At 36.0% G+C, this 15,470-nt stretch overlaps 1 protein-coding gene across 2 annotated transcripts in view; it reads right to left on the bottom strand.

Moving 5' to 3' along the window:
- LOC131056104 (phosphoinositide phosphatase SAC2) overlaps nt 1-15,470 on the bottom strand; it is a 147,136-nt gene that overhangs the window by 48,144 nt on the left and 83,522 nt on the right. For both annotated transcript variants that reach the window (XM_057990447.2, XM_057990448.2), the window contains 2 exons: nt 11,172-11,293; nt 10,897-11,010 (listed from right to left, as the gene is read on the bottom strand). In XM_057990447.2, coding sequence (XP_057846430.2) covers nt 10,897-11,010; nt 11,172-11,293 — 236 coding nt within the window. The remainder of the gene's footprint in view (nt 1-10,896; nt 11,011-11,171; nt 11,294-15,470) is intronic.

Below are 15,470 nucleotides of genomic sequence, written 5' to 3'. Positions count from 1 at the left end.
TTACAATGGCACAGATTAGTTATTGTAGACACCGAATGGATTGGTTGCCATATGGAAGAGTCACGACCAAGTGACATTTTGGTCGGACATGTCTAAAAGACATGTCCGATCAAGGTGCCACTTGATCGTGACTACCTTACTATATATGCATCATTCAAAAGAAAGGGGATGACATTGAAATCGATACATGTTCATCCTCTATACCTGCAGCAAAAAAAGACAACAATATTATTGTCATAGTCATAATACCTAAATCTGAAATACACCATCTTGCATATAACTTGTTCATTAAATTGGAAATTGCAATAACATTTACACCAAAGAGGGAAGACCACGTCCATATATATCCGTCGAAAGGAGATATCCAAGAGTTGGCTCTCATCAAGGAGGCACGACCTTCATGAAGCATCGCATGCCTTCAAACGAGGGGTGGTGGACTTTAACCAAAAGTCGGCCCCTTTGAAACAAATCCGATAAGTCAAACTCGATAATGTATATTTAATCATTAAACCTGATAATGCATATGTGACTTAATAAAGATATTAAAGGATTAATATAAGTTATAGATTCATCAAATGTGTAAGGCCAATAGGCCATTCACACATTTGATCTTGTAAAGTCGGCCTGTAGGATTTCTACCGACACTATATCATCAACACCCCTAGCTATCCCTTATATCTCCCAATCTCTCATCACCCTTCCATCCTACCCTTTTCTTTATCCTACCCATCCTAACCTATTATCTACCCTACCCTACCCCTATCTTACCCCCTACACCCTACACCCAACCTCTTATTAACTCCTTATAACCCGCAGCCCCTATACTCCTATTTCCTAAACCCCCTACCACCTACCGTCACCCTTACCCTTTCTTTATTCCTTATAACTCTCATCGTCATCCCCTTATTTCACCATATCCCCCCTCTCCATCCACCTCACTCTTTATTTCCAGCCTTTCCACCCCCACTTACATGGCATTACTTGGGCCCCATTTCAGATTTAAAATGTGGAGAATTTAAAATTTAAAAAAAAAAAATCTTTGCTGGCCCCACAATAGACATCAACATGGAGAATTAAAAGTCTTTCTAGAACTTTTTTGCTGGGACCCACAAAACTTTTAACATGAAAATTTTTAAATGTTTTTTAAGGCCATCTGATTTTCCAACATGGCATGCCTGGGACCCACCAAAATGGAATTGAAAGTTTGTTTTTTTAGGAATTTTTATGTGGTATGCTGGCCCCACAATGCTGAAATTAAAAATGTTTTTTTTATGCCACTTCAGGATAGAATAAGAGTCATCTTAAAAATAAAAAATACAAAAAAAATAAAAAAATACAAAAATACACATACAAAAAAAAATTGAAAATTGAAAAATACAAAAAAAATGAAAATCAAGAAAATTTGGCTAATGTCTCTCAAGAGCATCACTACTTTTAAGCAATGCCTCTCAAGAGCATTACTGCTTTTAAGCAATGCCTCTCAATGTCATTACTGCCTATAAGCAATGCCTCCCAAGAGCATTACCACTTTTAAGCAATGCTTCTCAATGTCATTACTGCTTTTAAGCAATGCCCCTCAATGCCATTACTGCTTTTAAGCATTGCTTTATTTAACCATTGCTTCTCGAAAGCATTCACTTTGCGTGCATTGCTCATCACTGCTTTTTAATTGCACTAATTCAATCATGCAAACACTTAAAGCAATCCTTGGTAGATGTGCATTAAGCAAGGCAAACCTCATTGTCAATTGAGAAGCAATTCAAATGATTACACTCGACAAGGATAAAGTGTGGAGTGAGTGTTTAAAATTAATGCAATCAAGATGAGTTCAAGTATGAATTTAATTACTTGAGAAAGCGTGAGTGGTAACTTGACAAAGCACGATGAGTAACAAGAACCGGGGGCAAGTTGATACATATTTTGCAATCAACTTGATGATATTAAATGATTGAGGTAATAAAAGCATCAAGTCGACTAAATATGGGAGCCACGATTTGGAGATGATTTATTCGATCAAGGTGGCGACTTCGTCATGAGAGGCGATCATTCAATATATGTCGCGTTGAGTTATTCAATCAAGGTGGTGGTTTGATTTGACCAAGTAGAGATATTAAATGACTAAAACAAAGTTAATATGGGCAACCATTGAGCTGAATAAGAATGCCACAACTTGTAATCAGACATTAAACCGAAGTTGCAATCATTAAATATGTGATGTTCTACAAGAGTTGATGAAAGCAAAAGGGGCAATTTAAAAGGCAACTTAATTATTCGATCATATATCATTAAATCATAAGTGCCCAACGATTTTGAAGATCAATGTATGCCATTTAAATTTTTGCGATTTGGCATTGAATTAAGGTGGCCGACTTATTGCAAAGCATTAAAAGAAGATCGATCAGCTTGTGATGATTTATCGATACCTTCTTATTTTTCAAATTGATCTCTTTGTTGATCAATTTGTTGATGCAATTTGTCATGCCCCCTCTTTAGCTCTTTCTAGTAGAGACATGTGAGTCAACTTATTTTGGGGTCTTGTAGTCTAACAGTGGTGGATAGAGACTCAGAGAGGATATTCAGTGTTTGGGATTTGGTATTATGGCAGTAGTGGACCAGTTTGGAGCAGTTCATTAATTTTAGGAGGCATTTCCTTCTTTTGTGGAGGCTATTCCTACTATTTAGGAGGATTTGACAGTACCCAAGGTTGGGTTACCATGAGACTATTCCTTGGGTTCAGTTTCAGGAGATTTGGGTATGTTTCCTAGCTTCTAGGAGCATCCCTAGATTTTAGGGACAAGATTGCTCGAGGATCCATGATTTCCGACAACAGTCACAGACAGGTGGCAGGCTCCATTTCAGACTTGTGGAGTCAGATGAGCATTATACGGCTATTTGGGATATATTTTTAATATTTCCTAAGTTAACGTCTTATTAATTAAATAAAGCTATTTATATAGCTAATTGGAGTAATAAGGGGATTTTGGCTTCTTCTGGTCAGGCAGGCATATGTGTTATAGCTCGTTGGAAAGGTCTTGAATTATTATAACTTATTTTCATCATCCGGAGACCTTCTGGCACCTTGAGTTTTGTTATTTGACGAAAGGGGTGTTTTTCCTATACATAAAGGCCTTTTAATTAAGAATATGCCATTATTTAATAAAGGTAAAAGCATATTCTCCCTTTAGGGTTCGAGTAGCTTTGAGAGGGAGATAAAAGGAGATGTTGGCTCATTATTTTATTATCTTTTTACATCTTCAAACTTGGCATTTGTGAATTTGCTCTGAGGAGCGATTTCTGGAGAACTGGGACGCAAACCCTAGGGCTTGGATATTGGGACGCAAACCCCAATAGAAGGTTTCAGCAGCTTCATTTGGTTTCAGACTTTGATTGGAGTGCAAGTTCAGCATTGGAAGAGCTTTGGCTTTGGACGTTGGGTATATTGCTTGGCACGTGGGAGTTCCTTGGCTGCCTGGACGTGACTACAGCAGCCGTACGGCCTCCTTCCAGCTGGCACGTGGGTTGCTGGTTGGTATTCATCAGCCATCTCTTTTCATTTTGCGTGGATGATCTTTCTTGCAGTCGGCAACATTGTTTTGGTTGGTAGATACTTTGCTGGCATATCATTTATGTATTTTGCCTGTTACAATTTGTAGCTATTGTGGATTGGCTGAATATTATATTATTGCACATTATTTTCCAGCCTATTTCATATTTGCTGCTGTTGTTATTCATTGTTTACCTATATCTGGAAAAATACAAACAAAAACAAAAGACACAACCTTTCTGCAACTTTTGTCTCTCTCTGAAAGGTCATTTAATAAACAGGAAGAATTTATTTTAAAATAAATAATTTAAAATTACAGCCTGTCAGCTTAAAAGATCCATCAGGGATCTTTCACAATTTGCTCTTATTCTTTGATATTGAGTTACATACAACAGCGATTGGTGACTTGTGATTCTGTTGTGAATGAATTTTGATCAGACTAAGGCATCGATTATTGTCTTCATAATCAGTGAATTGATCTTGAAGACAGCGATCTAAGCTCGGGAGCGACTTCAACCATTGAGCGAACTTCCTATACCCCTGAATTCATTATTATCAGCGATTTCAAACTTGGGCGATATTGGCAAATTTAGATGATGGCGATTTCACCTTGTCAAGGTGGCCATTCAATCAGCCACCCCAAGAGTTGATTGGCCTTCATCATTAGCGGTGACAATGCTGAGTTGGATAATACAAGTTCTATTTGTCAATCTCCTTGGATGTGATTATGACATGACACGATTTTCCTATCATTATATGACAGCGAATTTGTTTTGCATTGCAGCCTTTACACCTTTGGCATTGAGGTGACTTTGAAGGAATATCATCTTTGATGTGATTGGGGGGCTGATTGGACATCAAATTAGTCCATCATACACAAATTCGATCTCTCAAAGGAGTGATATTGGATTCAGATCTGAGACTTAATTGTCTCAGTCAGCATTGGAATTGATTTACAATCGGTTCTCATTCACATCTACTTTGTGTCCTTGGAGTGTGATATATCCAAAATCCTAACCATCTCCCAAGGCAGCTAGTTGACAGGATTTTGAGGTTTGAACATAATCAGCAAGTACTTAGTGAAATTTTCATATTTTAATCAGTCTGATATAAGATACTTGTCTCAGATCTGAGACAAATCAGACCTCATAATAGGACAGATTTGGTTTATTTTGAGGCCTTCATCTTTATCGTCATGTTATTGATGCTTAATTTAATTAAGGACAAGGTCAGCATAAGGATTTGATCTAAGTTATCAATTATTTATTTGTAATATCAATACAACTAACTTAGTCAACTCTCACAGGTGCTATGGCAGGTTCATGGCAGGCTCTCATCAAGGCAAAAGATAAATGTCAGCATCACGCACACAAGAAGAATTTTCACAATCTTGAATTTCCTCTGGAAATCCAAGAATCATTGCCAGTATAGTCAGATGAAAGCTCGTGAATGCAAGTGATTGCAACAAGGCAAGATTCAGAAGAGTTATCAAAGTTAGAAGATCGACATGAGCGGAGTCATCGTCACATCAAGCGCTCGCACATGTTGAGTACCAAGAGATATGCCGCATTCAATTGCACAAATGTGATGAGTTACACAATCAATCAAGCTAAGGTGGCACCAAGTCATCATTACATCCAATCACATCACTTCATGAGAAGGCGTCTAGATTCAATGTAACTAACTCATCCATTGAAGGGGATAACTACCACGGCACAAAGTTCAATGTACCTACCACCGTCACCTATTGGTTGAATTTTTTAAGGACATGTGTCCCATTAAATGTAATTGTATCATTGGTCAAGCATTAAATGCTTCGCAATAGGGTTTCTATCTTGTAATCTTGGCCATTGATCTCAAATCGATCTGAGCCACTGAAATGTAATGAGAGCACACTATAAGGCCTCACTTCTTCATTTGTAAGGGTAATAGATAATAGCAATAGTCAATAGAGAGTCAGATAGATAGCATTTTAGATTAGAGTAGATTAGGAGAAGGCAAAGATTGTTGCCAAGATATCGTTGCAAAAAAATGTAAACTTCATTGAAGATATGGTGAATTCTATGTGTTGATTCAACAATTCACATGGTCTCTATACTTCTCAATTTTAATTTCATGTTGTTTAGATGAATGGAGGAACTTTATATGATTAATGGTGAAATTCATATGTCCATACTACTAACACCTTACCGATGGTAAAGTGCCTTGCGTAGTCAACTGGAATCATTCAGCTAAAAGCTTAGCTTCAATTATCACTCCTTCATCGATATGCATCAACTTGATGGTGTCCATGATTGTGGCAATGATTTGAAAATCATAGAGCTACCCTTAGAAGATCGCACTAGCCTTGTGGAGATGTTCATAGCATGTCAAACCAAGACTTGGTTAGAGTTTCATCAAAGCTCATCCATTGCTCCTACATTCTTAGAGTTAGACTAAATCTCTCTCAACCCTTATCCTTTTTTCCTTTTTTAATCAAGTCAAGTGACATCCCACGTTCCAACATCATTCAAGCATTCAGGTTTTCAACGTAATTTCCCTCGCGGGTATAGCAAATCACATCAATACCATTGAAGCTATCCGACAAGTCAACACCTGACATAAAAGAACCTTGAAGTCATCTCAAGTGATCCTTAGCGAATCTTCAGCATTTGAGAGTCTTTACTCAAGAGAGGATTGAGTATTCAATACTTTATTCTGTGTTCAATAGTGCATCATAACACCATCAACAGAAACTTGAATAAAAATTTATCATCATCCTCAGTATCAAGTATCAAGAAAGTAGTAAATTCCAATGTCAAAGGTCTAAGGATTTTAATCATTGATAACTATAGAAATATGTGGATTCCAAGTCGTCGGCATTCAAATTGATGAAATTGGAATTTTAATTTGCAGCATTCTCAATTTGTCTTCAACTTAATTTAGGACGTTTTGATGTGCTTTTTATGACACCTCGAAAACAAAATAAAATACTAAGTATTCTATCCTCTCTTGAACAAGGAAACCTTATATGCAAAACAATGTGATCAAATAAGATAACCCCAAAGTTTCTTTAGTCAAGTCTTGACAATACAATTGGAGAGTCCCAGTGAAATGATGTGATCTTGCTAGTATCACAAAGGGACTTACACTTATGAATCGTAGCTAGAACTTGAAAACTAACTCAAACTCAAACAAAGATCAAAACGGAAAGGGTTTAGAGAAAATCTATGCTAATCCTAAGGACAATGATGATAATGAATGATGCTCAGATAGACGAATTCCTCATACCAAGCTTTGCTTCGCCATGATAACTACAACTACACAAAACTATTCCAATCTCCTAAGGTAGTGAATGATTTTCACATTATAAACATCCATCCAAATACCCAACACTAGCACAACTTGAACAAATATCCACAATCGAACTTAGCCACAATAACAACGTTCAGGCTAACCATGCAAAACAACTTGCAATCAACAAGATGTAAATGGTATGAACTGAAGGAATCATCAAATATCTTCATATGTATCCAACACAATCAATGAACATTATCTAAAACTTGAATTGAAACTTGAGAAGTAGAAACCATGCAACATGTTGAAATAATACACAAAATCACCCATATCTTCAATGAAGTAGTATGCTTATTCCATCAAGTCTTGGCAACAATTTTTGTCTTCCCTTCTACTCTACTCAAACTGCTCTATTCTATTAACTTCTAACTCTATTTTCTCTTACAAATGAGGAGGGCAAGTCCTTTTATAGACTTCTCTTTACAAATGAATGGCCAGGATCAAATCCAAATCAATGGCCAAGATTCAACTATAAAACCCTAATTAGGGTTAGTTACAACTAACTCCTCTTTGACCAATGAGGAAATTACATTTGCTTGACTACACGTCCTTCTAGGACCAATAGGAAAAATGTTGTAATTTCCTTCTTTAACTAAGTTCAATGAATCTAGACATGTTAACCTTATTGGTGGATAAAGGTGAGTCGTCACCACAACGGCTACTTGCACGCCATGTAGACTTGATATCCCATCACAAGCAATATCTCTTGATACTCAACATTATCCAATCCTTTGATGAATGTGATGGGTCATATTCCCAAATTGCATCATCCTTGACATCTCTATTAGATGAGTTTCTAACTTTGATTAAACCTTCTGAAACTATATGCTTGAGAGATGCATTCATTCATGATGTCAATGCTTGATCTTCATGTGTGGTCATTGCAAGTGTATCCTCCATACATATTTGTTACTTGTGCATGATGTCCTTGACCGAGATTACTTCCTTGTTGTCCTAACCTTGATCTTGGATTTTCGAAGGAAATTCAAGATTGTTATAGCATCTTCCATTTACAATGTTACGATGTCCTTCATATCTTGGCTCTTGATCTTGCATTCGCATTGTTGCCTTCTTCATCTTCCACTCACCCTCTACCATTACTTGCACCTGGGGATCTTCACTTCTTCATTGCATTGTAGAGTCCTTTCATCCATTGAGTCGTGATGTTAGATCCTTCATCAAGTTGTAGATTCATCCTTTGTCTTGAGCATTCTTGTTGTTGAGGTTGTAATGCCAGAGTTGTGAAGTCCTTCTTGGAGTAGCCCTTCCTCCATCTTCATCATCATCTTCCTGGCTTGGTACCTTCTTTCCCCATCCTTTTGAGTATCACCTGAAAGGAAAATAAATATAGTGAATCATGATTATTAATAAACCTTAATTAAGCAAATTGCAAGAAAAATGATAATTTAAGAAAGATCATGATAATAAAAGAAACATTTTAACTCCCTCTTTCATGTCTTAAACACCTTATATTGTAATCCTGATCGGGCTTGTCATCTCTTCACCATTTTGTGCATTTCGAGATTTCTAAGGAATCATGTATGATTTTGGAAGTATCCCATGCCTATGTATAAAATTGGGAATACCATGTGCATATGTAAGAAACCAAGATTTTTCCAGACATGTATAGATTCGAAACTTTCACCTTTCTACGTAGAGACTCAAAGTTATAACACCCACATGTAAGAAATTGGAGATTTAGCCTTTTCATGTAATCACTTGCGGATTTACAATCATTATGTGCAATACAATTCAGAATTTGCATGAGATCTTGTTTTGCATTCGCCTGCCCTTGAATTCGCCTCTACTCTTGATTAGGTTTGCTCTGCTTTGAAATGATTTTTGAATTGTGGTAGATCTTAATTCTTGTCCTTCTATATGCTATAACCACTTCAAAAGAGAGGATCGGCTCTGATTGAAAGGGCTTCACGTTTGAAATTTGCCTCTACACACTTTAATGATGCTCCAATCCTCTATCCAAGTCGGCCTTCAATCATATCCTTCACGTTTTAAGCATTATTTTATGCTTACAAGTTGGCTTTCTCTTATCCTTGTAAACATAGTCCATTCACCTTGCAACTAACACAATTTAAGGGCTTTGAATTCACATTAGGTCGTCCTTATTGTTATTTGAGGTAGGCCTTGATATAAAAGAGAGAACATTGGTGGATTTCAAGACCACTCATGCATTGCAATTCAAACATTAATCCGCTCTACATTTGTACTGATTTCGAGTTTCACACCTGATTATGTATAATTTCAGGTTTCAAGGGTGTTCTTGCACTATTTCGGAAATTCACCCTTGCTATGTATAGCAGATCGGGATTTGCATGTGTGCATGCTCAAATCAAGGCAGATTTTGTAGGTGTGCATGCATCAAAAGGGCGTAAATTACCATTGTGCATGCACAAATTACCCAATGCAAGGCGGGTTTTCTCATAACTCATGCATAAAATAGGTAATGTAGGGCAGAATTTAGACACAGTCATGCAATGCTAGGCTTATACATGGCAAGAATACACCTTGTGTATGCATTGACCTAGGGTTTAAGGTGGATTTTAGCATTGTCCATGCATTGACAAGGGCCGAAATTATCATTGATTTTAGCTTCCATTGATTGAAGAGAGTAAGGTCGGGATCTGCAAATTCTTGTGTATTGACCACCAAGGTCGGGAATTACACGTGTGTGCACTGAAACCAAAGGTCGAAATCCCACATTGCTCATGTATTGTTTAAAGGTCAAGTTTTCATGTAGATCAAGCATTGAAAGGGTGGAATTCCTCTATATTATGCATAAGTTATCAAGGGCAGGCATTAGCATAAGTCTTGCACAAATAAACCCCATACAAGGCAGAAGTTTTCATAGTGCATGCATAAAATATCCAATGCAAAGTGGAGATTCAACCTTGTTACGCATAAACATCATATCTCAATGGTGGAAATTCACCTCACTCATGTATAAAAAAATTTGGAACTCTCCTCACACTTGACAACATTTTACAATTTTGACAATATTTTGCAATATCGACAACTTTTACATTTTGACAATTTGACAATTTTTTTTCAACATTTTTAAAACATTCTTTTTTTGCAAGAAATGCAATTTAGGGTTTTGTTTGATTTGTTGGGAATTGCAAGCAATCTTAACTTTTGACCAGAATTGCAAGCAATCTTAACTTTTGACCTCTACACGACTTATTTTCAAAGTTTCAATCCTCGATCAACATCAAAAATCAAACCATCTTATCTTCTCTAGGGCAAGAAACTTCGAAACTACTACCAAGCTAACTAAACAAAGCAAAAACACCTACGATAACAAGCAAAAAGTGGGAGAGCCCATTTGCAATGGGGTGATGTGTGAAAACATAACCGGACGGACTCCCAATTTTAAGCCACAATATTATTTTACCTTACTCAAATACTATTCTAATGCTACACATTCTTCAAAGTCAAAACATTTTCAGGGGGCATGTTATGGACCTAAATTGTTAATTAATAATAGCACTAGTTACCAAGGGTCTTTATAAAGAGGCACTACCCCTTACCTCGTAGGGGCATGACAGCATACACAGCCATTGATTCACATATGTATCTTATCACCCAATCTTTCATATTCATCTGTATTCTATTCTATTATATATTCAATATTACATGTTTTCTGTGTATCTCAACTAAAACAAAATTTGCTATTTTAGTGTAAAATTTGTTTTAAATTCATTGTATAAACTTAAAAAATCACATCTATAAAAGACTTAAAAAGATGATTAAAATGTTATCATCTATCCTTCCTGAGAATATATTAATATATGAATTCCCAAAAGTATGAAATAAACCAAACTAAATAGTATTTTTTTGGCAGTCCAACTATGTCTTAAGAAACAAAGAGATATGATAAAAACAGGTTTGACATAACAGTATAACCAAAGCCTATATTTATATAGCCTTAAGCCAGTCTAAAATAAGAACTGAATAATGTAGGTGGGAAATTTCAATCCATTATGATAACATAAGCTTACCTTGCATTATCATTTACAAAACTATCAATCCGACGTCCAATGTTACAATGTTGATCAGAATCCAACTCCCAAAGAGCGGGCTTCCCTTGTTGAGGCTGAAAGTAGCCCAAAAACCTGTTTGATCCAAGAGAAGTTGCATTGCAGCAATACAAAGAAAAAGTATGTTGGAATTGTAGACACATGAAATAAAAAGTTGAAAAGAATTAATACATTTTCTCCATTGAAAAAATTCCTGTTAAGAAAACCATATGATAAAAAGAAAGGTATCTACTCACACATTTATAGCATCCTGCTTTTCTGCATCCATATAAGCATTGCTATAGTAACGTTGAAGTGATCTGAAGAATTCTTGTGAATTTGTAGCTGCTCTCCACCGCCCTCTTCTCTCAGAAAATACCTGCAAAGCAATTAACACAGTGAACATTTACTTTTTAAAATCAAGTCCGAGTGACACTCACAGTACAAAAGACGCAAGATCATATTTTGCAATAAGTGTGTTTTCCAAAAAGGAAACATAATGAAAATATTTAAAAAAAACATAATAGCTTGAATCAGTCACCATGAGATTTGGTAAATGGGTATGGCAAGTAGGATACAGACGTCATTCTGGAGTAGGATATGAAAGTATAGGAATAAAATTTAAATACAGTCACCAAGAGACATGGGTGTGGGTGGCAAACACAGGTATGGGAATGGTGTTGTCATCTCCAAACCATCACTAGGAAGTTGATGTTCGGGGACGACAACACCATCCCCTTACCCATATCTGCCATCTATGCTCACATCTCTTCGTGATAATATTTAAATGTAATAAATTTGTACTGTTATTCAGAATAATGTCCCTATCCTACCTGCCATTACAAACACACACACACTATATAGTATATACAATGAAAAAAATTCTAACACTAAAATTGAGTACCTTCTTGGTACTCAAATGGATCAAACTGCCTAAATACAATGGCAAAACTGAAAGCACAAACCACTAACAGATGTCTTGCTCTGAAAGTGCCATTAGCGAAAAGAATATCATGGAAGTATCTTTTCAATTGAATTTCTTTCTTAAACATATGATTAAGAACTAGGCTTTGAAAATATCTACGATAAAAGAAGTTAAGGGTCTTAAGTCTTAAAAAGGCCAAATGAAGATGAAATTGACGAAAATGCTAGTAACCTTTAATGCTTTTGCAAGTATTAAACAATGTTGAGATAGTTTGCTTGGTACATTCTAAAGCCTGCTCATAACTGTCACATTCAGCAGAAGATGTTGGTTTGACTCATCTAACCACCTAATGTTAGGAAACCAAAGGATTGTAAAGGAAAAATGGTAGAGACAACTAAGAAAAAGACCACTGATCCTAAGAAAGAAGAAGAGGAAATCAAATGGCCGTGGTAGACTTATGTCATGTCTACACACATGTTCAAGTATCTTAAGTTCTAATTTCTAAGCAAAGCCAAATTTCATTGTCTCCCGAGGCAAGAGCTTCAAGGTGATACTAACAAAATTAAATTTAAATAAAGACAATGTCGACACCAAAGGAATTGATAGGACAACAAATGTTAGCACAACAATTGTTCATCCAGTAGACAAAAGTGCCTTGGGCCATTCCCATGTTCACAAAACCATCATTAAAGCTAGTAGAAAAAATCGCCATCCAACACATCACTTGATTGCTATAACAAAAGCTAGTTGCAATGCTTAAATCCTATTATAATTCCACACTCTTCAAAACCTATATATGCTTAGAGAGTGAAGTTTCACAAGTCTCTCATTAATGACCAGGAAATTTAATGGCCACATTTTCACATTCAATTATTTGCTGTCACAAACCAAACAACCATCCAATGATAGGGGAAATTTGATATATTATCATAATGTCTTATATCTCCTTGGCAACTAAAAAGTCTTGCTAGCTCATTGGATGCAATATTTCTAGTTAGACAGATCATGCAGCTCTGCACCAGGCCACTCGAGATATTTAAATACAATGCACAAATTTTTTGAACAAAGAAGGAATTGCGACAGCAAAGAAAATGTAGTCAAATAGAGATCACAAATGAAGTGAGATGCTCAAACAGCCATTGTTGGTTGTTCCCTATCCCACTTTCATCTCAAACAATTCAAGTTACCATCAAATTGTTGGCATATTTCCCTTGATTGTTTGACCTTGGTGTAGTGTGAAGCCTATTACTGATGCTTGCTTCAAGAAGAGGGAAATTGCCGATTTCCAAATACGTCGACCATACCAATCTCCCTGATTGCCATTAATTGGGTGGATCAATAGCCTTCATTGAGCAAGAAAAAGTGTGTGACTTGCTGTCTTTTGGAGTTGGTGCTATTGAAGCTTGAAACTGGTGTTCAGCACCAAATCCTCTTTTTCAGTCTCTTTTTTCAACAAAAGAATTTATCAATGGCTTCAGTATGTTAGTGAAAAGACTACTAGCAGTGCCTTATTGATATTTTTTCCTCTTACTTATGCAAATAACTAATAAGTGATGATGGAATGCTGATTCTCCTTTGTGCCTTGTAGATTTTGCATCAGCAAGAGGGCATTTTCCTACCTGAGACCCTGCTTTTTACTCAATACTCCAATCTTTAAAATAATAAAATCCCATCATAAGTGTCATTTATATTAAACCAAAAAGAGGAAATTGAACAAGTCAATAAATTAGGCAAAATCAGATTTATAAACATCTCCTTCTCAATTGAGATCCTTAATCATACCCAAGAGAAAACAAGAGATTTAGAGAAACAAACAAGCAGTAATATAGCTTTATAAAACTCCCCGTCTCTACAGATCATCCAATAAAATTTGCTATACTTTCATTTGAAGGGTAAGAAAGCTCCATTTCTAAACATGAAAAAGCCTCTTATGATACTACATCACACCATAACCATTTTGGATGGGAGAAAAGCCACAGAATGCAAGAAAGCAAAGTGTTAAATGACTGGGTCCCACAGCCAGCTCTAATGCCATGTTGAGATGAAATACACATAATGGAAATGAATATTTATATATATATGCACAAGGCACCAGCTCAATGGATAACAAAGTGTCCAAAGAATGAACAATTATCAAGAGTATATTTTATAATACACAACTACATTGAGTGAAAGTGCTAACAATATATACTTATAAACCTTCAAATAAAGCATGCACATATAGATGTGGAAGATTCCATAACCATTCACATGTATAGATGAAAGATTCAATGAGCACAAGCATCAAAGATTCTTAGAGAGTGGCGACAAATCTAAATAGGGGAAAAAGGACAGAAGCGCACACAATAATAAGATAACCCACATAATGTCTATATGTTAAATAAATATTTACAATTTATCACCACTATATATGAAACCTTTCATTTTTAATTTTTTATGTTACATTCTGTAATGTCCCTTGTGAGATCTTTTCTAATTTGCAAATTATTGATATAAATCGTATGGAAATGTATTAATGGAAATATTGCTATGTAAAATTTATATCAAGAATACTCCAATAAGTGCCTAATTAGTGATCCTGAAGTGTTCTAATAGACAGTAATATCCACTTCCTTATGTAGTAATTTCTGATACCAATTTCTATGTATTGTTAAAAGAGAAGTCCAATTTGGATTTTAATGTAAATTCCAATAAAGAAGAAGGTTTGTGATTATAAATTAAGATAATGTATATGCAAAAAGCGTTATGAAGTATTATGATAATATGATTCACTTAGGTTATAACCGGCATGAGAAAGAATATTTTGTCTGATCCCTTATTGATCGCTGTCTCGGAATGAAGTCTTACAACCATGTGATTGAATATTTATAGATCAGGTATGAAAGAATTGAAGTTCTGATTCTGATCGCTATTCCTGATAAATCTCTTTGACGCTGTCTCTGTCCATTCCACTCTTGTGCCTGTGCCCTTTGCCTTGCAATGGGGTCGAGAACTTCAAATATGAAGTATATAAAAACAAATCTGCCCCCTTTTGATGAGTTCATGATCCTCCCTTGATATGCAACAAAGGGAGCATAATGTGAGAAGTTGTATCTCCACATCCACAACCCTTGAAAACAAACTGAATTGTTTATGTGCCAAATTGTGCCTCCTCCTAGTTACTAACAATGTCATTAGTTAGTGAATAAACTTCAGATCATATCGGTTCCTTCCTTTGACAGCGAGAGCGTATGAAACGTCCTTATGGCTTTGATCAATGCCCTTTTTCTTGAACGCTTTGCCTTGGTGAACAAATGGGGTTATTTCTGGCTCTTGAAAGGTCTTTATGAACATCTATCCACTTATCTGTTTCTTGCTTGTATAAATCTAAGACCTCATGACATCTAGCTGCCGATCTTTTTACACTTATTATCTTTGGTGATCATCCTTCAAAGCCTTCAATGCTATTTGTTGAGGTCTTTGACTAGGTGAGTGTTTATGTTTTATAGCTTCGGGAGCTATTTTCCCCTTGTTTAAGGCAGGTCGGCCTTCTTGTAAACAATAATATTTTATATCTTTTATTCTCTAAGGGGGGGCGACCTAGTGAAGAGGTCACCTATCCTTGTATTTATGAAAGGTGATTTCATCTCAT

This window comes from Cryptomeria japonica, chromosome 2 (assembly GCF_030272615.1).
Source record: "Cryptomeria japonica chromosome 2, Sugi_1.0, whole genome shotgun sequence".
Taxonomy (NCBI): domain Eukaryota; kingdom Viridiplantae; phylum Streptophyta; class Pinopsida; order Cupressales; family Cupressaceae; genus Cryptomeria; species Cryptomeria japonica.
The sequence above is the reverse complement of the archived record's forward strand: the minus strand, read 5'-3'. Positions and strand labels throughout refer to the sequence as shown.